Source organism: Puma concolor, chromosome E1, assembly GCF_028749965.1.
Source record: "Puma concolor isolate L17-30 chromosome E1, mPumCon1.1.hap2, whole genome shotgun sequence".
Taxonomy (NCBI): Eukaryota; Metazoa; Chordata; class Mammalia; order Carnivora; family Felidae; genus Puma; species Puma concolor.
This window is the reverse complement of record NC_141680.1, coordinates 18,798,479-18,805,995: the sequence shown is the minus strand read 5'-3', so window position 1 is coordinate 18,805,995 and position 7,517 is coordinate 18,798,479. Positions and strand designations below refer to the sequence as shown.

The 7,517-nt window shown below is 57.0% G+C and overlaps 1 protein-coding gene across 1 annotated transcript; it reads right to left on the bottom strand.

The window, feature by feature from the left end:
• Positions 1-1,005: 1,005 nt before the first annotated feature.
• Positions 1,006-6,882, bottom strand: UNC119 (unc-119 lipid binding chaperone). Its single transcript, XM_086686511.1, has 5 exons — positions 6,605-6,882; positions 2,943-3,056; positions 2,377-2,479; positions 2,007-2,179; positions 1,006-1,720 (listed from the first exon to the last, which is right to left on the bottom strand). Exons 1-5 carry the CDS (start codon positions 6,828-6,830, stop codon positions 1,608-1,610), a joined length of 729 nt encoding a protein of 242 aa, XP_086542637.1. The 5' UTR covers positions 6,831-6,882; the 3' UTR covers positions 1,006-1,607.
• Between the last annotated feature and the right edge of the window lie 635 nt (positions 6,883-7,517).

The following is a 7,517-nucleotide window of genomic DNA, read 5'->3' as shown; positions in this document are numbered from 1 at the left end:
GATCTCTCCAAGCAGGACCACTCTTGCTCCCCTGTATGCCCGGTCCATCTTACTCCTGCAAACAAGTATTTGTTCCAGGTCTCACTCATTTTAGAATTCCCAGAGTTCGGGGCACCCGGGTGGCTCAGTTAGTTAAGTGCCCAACTCTAGATTTCGGCTCAGGTCATGATCTCATGGTTCATGAGTTCGAGCCCCACAGCCGGCTCTGTGCTGACAGTGTGGAGCCTGCTTGGGACTCTCTCTCCCTCTCCCCAGCGTGCTAAGTAAATAAATAAACTTAAAAAAAAAAAAAAAATAGAATTCCCAGAATTCAGCCCAGGACCCAGTCCCAGCAAGGGCTCCACCAGTCGAATTCCAGCACTTCTAGACTTCTTAGTGGGTTAGGGTTAAAGCCTCAGCCCAGAGAGGGCTGTCACCAGGCATATCTAAATTAGTGGGTAGGAAGAGTAGGGTGTGAGCTCTCCACCTATCTCAGTTCCCCAGTTTCCTCTACTAAGGGAATTAAGAGCTCTTCTGGGTCTGGGTAGTGCTGGGGGCCAGAGGCAATGTTATACGTAGGGCGGCCAGGCCAGGGGCTCCCCAAGGCAGCTGAGGCCAAGGAGATGGCTCCAAACCTTAGCCCAAACTGTGTCCACCTTGAATCTCTGATGAGGGCTACAAACACAAACTAGTAGTCCCAGCGGGCTCTGGGTGAGGGAAGAAGGGGTGGAGAACAAGACCACCTCCCCCACACCTTCCGTCCACCTTAGAGTCGAGGGCTTTTGTCCCAGCCCCCGTTTTGTCAGAGTGGTCTAAGACTTTGAGCCAAAGCTTTCCCCTCTCAGGGCCTGGGTCTCCATCTTTGTCAAAGGAAAAACCTTTTCCAGCTGTAACATGTAGTAAATGCTGACTCTAGATGCTGTGATGTCAGGGCATAGAGGACTAGGGGACAGGAGGAATTGAGAGTCACATTAATGTTCCACCCCCACCACACCCACACCCCCACACGCTGGCCCACAGCCAAAGAACAGAAAAGGAGAGAGTTTATTGAAAACTATATACAGTTGGTCCAGTCCCTACCACAGGCTGCAATCTGGGGGGCCGTCCCTCCCACCCCTCAGGCGGTGGCTCAGCCCCTGATGGTAAAGGTTGGGGCTAGGGCCAGGGCCTGGACTCCCTTGGGAAGCTTGGCAGCCAGACACCCTCCCCCACCCACGACAGATGTTAATCTGTGAATTTACAATTCTAAATGGCCTGTAGGTGGGCAGGGGACAGGGAATAGGTCTCTGCCCTGACCTGGTCAAAGCCTGGATAGGGGAACACTATTCTTAAACTTGGGCCCAAGAGGCCCAGCGAGGCTGTCCAGAAGTCCTGGCTACTCTTCTCACAGGAGGCCTTCCTGGACATGGAGGCGGACAGCCCTCCTACCACCCCACCCCATGCGCCAGGCCTCATGGGCTTCAGAGATTTGGACTGGGGCCATCAAGTACCCTCCCTCCCATTGCTGACTCAGGGTCCAGGGCTCTTGAAATGCTCCTCAGGCAGAAGCCTCGGGTCGAGAGGTGAGTGTTGGGGAGGTCACAGTTGAGGGTCCAGGACCCTCCCGGGGTATGGGGCTGTTTTGGGGGTCAGGGCGTTCCACTGTAGGAATAGTCTGCTTTGTTGTGCATCACCAGCCGATCATCCACGAAGTAGAAGCTGTCAGACTGTGTTTCGTATGGGTGACGGATCATCTCGTTGACTGTAAGAGAGGCCCAGCCAGATAGGGCAAAGGTCAGAAGCCTGAGCCAGGACACTGCAGGGGCTCCAGGACCGTGGGATGGGGACAAGCTGAACAACCTCAGAACCACCGCAAAGAGTCCCCCCAGCCCATTTGAGCCTCAGTTTCCCCACAGGTGGCATGGGAATGGTGGCCAAAACACAGGTGACCCAGGGTAGGAGAAAGGGGGTCGGACCCACGCTCCCCCCACTTTGGTTTCTCTAGCCCCTCCCACCGCCCCTACTCCCACAAAGCCCTGCCCACTCACTCAGCTCCTCAGAGAGAGGGGGGAAGTCGTAGATGTGTTCGCAGGTGTTCTTGCTGCTGGGGATGCAGAAGCCAAAGTGGAAGTCAAAACTTTTGAGGAGCTGGTTGCGAAAGTAGTGCCTCTCAATCATGCGGAAGTTGTTGACAGGCTTATCTCCCACTGTGAACTCCACCCTGAGAGATCGGAGGGGGCGGGTCTGAGTTTGGCTTTGAAGTCAGCTAGCAAGGCTCAAGACAGACACCACCCCCAAAAAAGCGGCTCAGTAAGAACTCAGGAAGGTCTCATTCCCACCCTCACCCTTACCCCCAGCCTTTGCCCACCCCTCCAAGTGCCCCCCCCCACCCCCCCACGGCGCCGTCCAGTGACTTACGTGGCTCCCACCTGCCTCAGGCGGAGGAAGGCAGGTGTGAACTGGTAGCGGACAAAGCGTCCAGCATTGGGGTCCAGATCTCGCCGGTTGATGGGCAACCGCTCTGCAACGTACCCCGACTGGGGCTCAGTGGGCTTCAGGCTGGGGCCCACGCCCACCCAGGGTTCCACCCCAGGGCCCACATCTGTCTGAACTCTTAAAAATTCCCCAGGAGAGTCTGATGCACATTTAGGGTGCAGGCCTTTGGCCAAATGATTCCACAGGGAGGGGGGATGGTTTCTAGTTCAGCAATCAGGTCACCGGTTTCAACTGAGGTTTCCCAGGGCCACGGGAGACAGAGGCCTGGGGCCTCTGGGACTGCAGTTCCTAGGAAGGCCTGCAGAGGGCAGGCTGGCAGGGACTGAAGGGGCCGTACTATCCTCCCAAGATGTCCAGCCCCAAAACCGGAAAGAAAAGCAGAGGACCAGCCCCAGCTCTATTCTGCGGCCTGAGGAATCCCTGGGTAGCCCACTTCACAGCCCTTGCCCACCTCCACCCTCCGTCTATGTCCTACCTAGCCTACTCACCTGAAGCTGGGGGCTTCTTGATTTCAAAGAGGACAGTGCCTGAGTCCATGTCTCGAATCTTGAACCTGATGAAGTCGATCTTGTAGATATTCTCCTCGGGGGAGCATAGGTAGTCTAGGGGAGACAGGCAGCTAAGCAAAAGAGGGACCCGTCCAGAAGCCCCTGCTACCAGCTCAGCCTTTGTGAGACCCCAGACTAGTTCACTGCCTTCTGGAAAGAGAGAATTGAGTCCCTGCCCTGGGGGCACACCCAGAGTGTGGGGGGATAGATAGCCCTGTCTCTGGGATCTAATGGGAGACAAACAGCGCCATCCTAGTAGCCTCTGAGCTCAGGGAGGAGCAGGGTGAAGGTGAGTGGAAGACAAGGTCACCTCCCCCCACAGTCCCTCCCATCCTGGAGTTGAGGGGCTTTATTCCAGCCTCTGCTCTGCCAGGGCTAACTCAGTGACTTTGAGCCAGATGGGTCTCCAATCTAATAAGCAGTCCCCAGCACGGAAGGAAAGGTACAGCCCTGCCTTTGAGAACCTCATTCTAAAGGGGGTGACACAGCTTTGCCTCAGGAGATACATAGTGCTACTCTGAAGGACGCCTCCCCCCCGCCCCCCCCAACCTCCACCACATAACTGCCTCTCGAACTACATCTAAGTGCATTAGGCAAGGACTTCCCTGACCTGGGTCATACTAGGGCAGGCAGACAACCCCTTCCCTGCTCCTCCTCACCTCCCAGCCCCCTCCTCTCCCCATAAGCGGCTTATATCAGCCCAGCTCCCTTAAGCAGCTTAGTCAAAGCTCTGCTGACTCAAGCCCAGAGCCTATAATATTGGGGGAAGGGGGCCACCTTTGCCCCCAACCCCTGTTGATCTCCAAATGGGAGGAAGTCTTAGCAAAGAGAGGGAACCCCCTCAAAGGTCATCTACCCGGCCTTGGCTCTGAGCCACCCCCATAGTGAAGAGTACAAGCAAAGCCAGGAAGAGGGTGTGGCAGGTGCATTTGGGGGTGTGCATGGGGGTAAAGGGAGTCCTCAGGCCCAAAAGAGGAACCAGGAAGAGTGGTGAGTCCTGCCAGAGGAAGTTTAGGAATATCAGCGCCTGATCCAACCCTCACTTCTCTTGCAGCAGCAAGTGCTCAGGGAGGCCCTGGCAGCAAATAGAAAGGAGCAGTGGTGGGTCTGGTCTGTCAGCCTGCCCAGCATCACATCCTCCCCAGAGAGGCCCGGAAATCACCCTCCAAGCCCCTGGGCCACCTCCAATTCCTCTGGGGCAGGAAGAGGAAGTGAATGTAAAGTCATTCTCTCTTCCCCAATCCTGGGGCAGCCCCCTCCAGGAAGCCCTCCCAGGAGCCTCCTGGCACCTTGGGGTCCAGCAGGGGCTACACAGGGCTTGGGGAGGGGCCTGATCCCTGGCCTGTCCACCACAGTCCAGGGTGTGGAGAGAGGAGAAGGAATGTAGGTGGGCAACACCCACCTCACCCCATACACACTTTATTTTCACAGAAAGTAAGCACCAATCCCAAGATGTGGAAAGAAGGTGCAGGGACAAGAAGAGGTGGCAGAACTGGGAGCAGGATCCTAGTGGCCCAACTCCAGCTCCCTGGAAAACCCTTCCTTCTCCTCCACATTCTCTTGCTTTCGGGGCCTCTCCTCTCTCTCACGTGGGAATAAGTTCTTGCAGTCTGCCCTCAGTCTCTTCTACTGCACCTTGAATCATTAGCCCTTTTGCCCTTAGAGGACATGACAGAAATGGAATGCCCATGGCTCAAAACACTGCACCTACTCCCTCCCTTCTGCCAAGGGAAGGATGAGGCCTGGGACCCAGGGTAAGGCCAGATAAAGGGGCAGAGTGGCTGAGGGCTCAGAACACAACTGCCCCCTTTCCCTCTGCCACAAATAGCTTCCTAAGCTGGATTCAGGGCTGGTAATCCAGGAGGAGCAACCCTCAGACCTGGGTGATTAGGGTCAAAAGGGTGGAGATCCCTGGAACCCTGTTCTCACCTTCTATAGAGAAAAGGGTTCCCATGAAGCCCTTTCCCCTACCCATCCCCCACAGCTGCCCCATTTCTAAGGGCTATGAACTTCGTCCAAAATAGGAAACACATTGTGGTACACGGGCTGGAAGCCCCCACAGTTGCAAAACAACCTTTAAAGTTACCTAGGACCCAGACAGGTCAACCTGACCTCCAAACATCCCATAAGGAAGTTCTGTCCCAGAGCTACCCTAAATTCTAAACCTGCTGTTGCCAGTTACAGCTCAACTGGCAGTAACATCAGATTGGTCCAGGCTCCCTCCCTCTACTAGTGTCTGCTTGAGCAAGGCAGCTCAGCACTCTGGGGGCCCAGCCAAGAATGGTTGTTGCCTGGCTCAGAGAGGAGAGAGAAGCTGGTCCCCCAGGGACCCAGATGCACAGGCCTAGACCTGCCATTATGGTCCCCTCCCCGGCTCTGTCTGGCAGCCTTGGGCTCTGCTGCTCCTGCAACTGCAGGGCTCAGGTCCACTCCAGCACCTGCCCCCCACTACCAGAGAGAGGTCCCAAGAGTTGCTCTCACAGAGGGAGCTGGGGCAGGATTACTGATAAATGAAGCTAGGGTAGAGGGCCACTCTCTCTCCAAATGCCATCTGTTCTTTGAGGTTCAGCCACCGCCCCTGCCATGAGGCTTCCTAGCCGTTGTTCCCTGCCTATGGTAACCTCCTCCCCTGCCCTGAATGCCCAGTTGTCTGCCTCTAGGCAGCAGCCAGGGGCAGTCTTGTGGGGCCCTCAGTACTGTGGATAAAAGAGCCCTATTATACTAGAGCATGCACAGCATGCCAGGCACTATACAAAATCAGAAAATTAATTTCCACAACAGCCCTATAAAGTAGGTGCCATTGTCCCCATTTTATAGATGAACATGCTCAGAGAGATGAAATTACTTGCCCAAGGTCACACAGTCAACTACCTGGCACAGTTGGGGCTTCAACCCAGGCAGTCCAGCTCAGAAATTCAACCACAGAGGAGACCAGGCCTCCGGAAAGAAGACAGGCTAAGGGCGGTTTTAACTCATTCCCTTGAGAGGGACCAGAGCCAACCCACTGAAGCTTCCTGCCCAGGTCCTTTCCTGGGGTTGGAGGATGGCCCCAGACTTCCTGGGGGATCCAGGGTGAGAGCATTACCGATCAGGGAGACCCGAGGGTCTTAATGTCACCGAAGCTGTAGCTCAGCCTCCACCTAGCCTCCAGGGTGGGGACTGAGGACAGAAGACTACACTCAGCACCCATCTTCATTATTGCAAAAAAAAAAAAAAACAAAAAACAAAAAAACAAAAAAAAACAGCCTCAAAGGGCTCTGAAGACTCCACGGGGAAGGGGTCACAGTTGCAGCTGCTGCCCCACCTCCACCTTGGAAAGGGGGACGGCCTCCTCAGAAAGGAAGGAATAGGGTGAAAATAAATGTCTAAAGGGAGAAGAGGCGGGCACAAGGAGATCAAGGGAAGAGGGGACATGGAGATCTCAGGCTCAGAGGCAGAAGGGTAGGGGACTCAGACGAGGGGGACCCGGGTGGGGGAGGGGAGGTAGGGGGAGGGCGGGAAAGGGGGCGGGGGCCCGGGCTCGGCACACCGCGAGGCCCCCCTCCCGCGCTCTCTCCCTCCCGCCCTCCCACCGCGGGTGGCGCTGCCTCGCCGGTGCTCACCGCCCGTGATCCGCTGCAGCCCCAGCACGTCCTCCGGCCCGATCGGCTGCTTCCTCTGCAGCGGCCCCGGCCTGGGCCCCGGGCCAGCCTCCGGCTCCGACTCGGACCCGGACTCGGATTCCGCCTGCAGCTGCGGCTCGGGCTTGGGCTCCACGCTCTGGCCCGAGGCCCCTGGAGCGGACTCCGCCCCCGTCCCAGCCCCGCCGCCGCCCTTCTTCACCTTCATGGCCTCGCAGGGCCGCCGCTTGCCTGCTGCCGCGGCGGCTGCCTGCGCCGGCTAGAGCCGAGAGAAGGGGGAGCGTCCGCAGCCCCGCCCCCGGCCGGGGGGCCCAGGTACCGCCCCGCCCCCGGGGGTGGGCCAGACGTTCGCCCCGCCCACCCCTGCCGTAAGGCTGGCCGGCGCACCAACCTGGGTCTACTCCCGCGGGGCTGGGTGGGGCCTCGCCTTCGGCTTTGGCTCCATTCAGGTTTTTGGATAGGTACTTTAAAGGGTCGCCTACGTCGACTACCTCTCCTCCTTACTTGGGGCGCTCCAGCCTTTGGGCTCGTGCGTCTGACCCTCGAGAAAGTTCTGACTCAGGGTCTTTGCCTGGGATGCTCTTCCCCCAGATGGCCTCCTCTTCTGGTCTCAGTTCAAATGTCATCTGCTCAAAGGCCCTCCCTCACACCCAAACTACAGACCCCCCCCCACCCCCACCCCCCCCCCCCCCCGCCCTCCACCCCAGTCACTATCAGATCAGCCTGTTTTTTCCTTCTAATGCATTGTGGGAGTTTTACTTGTTCACTGACTCTTCCCCCTCAACGATTAGTTCCAAGAAAGCAGAGATCCTGTCTTTGTTCTCTATAATACCTAGCACTTAGCACAGTGGCTGTTGCAGCCCAGGCTTAATATATTCTTTTTCTGAATTTATGA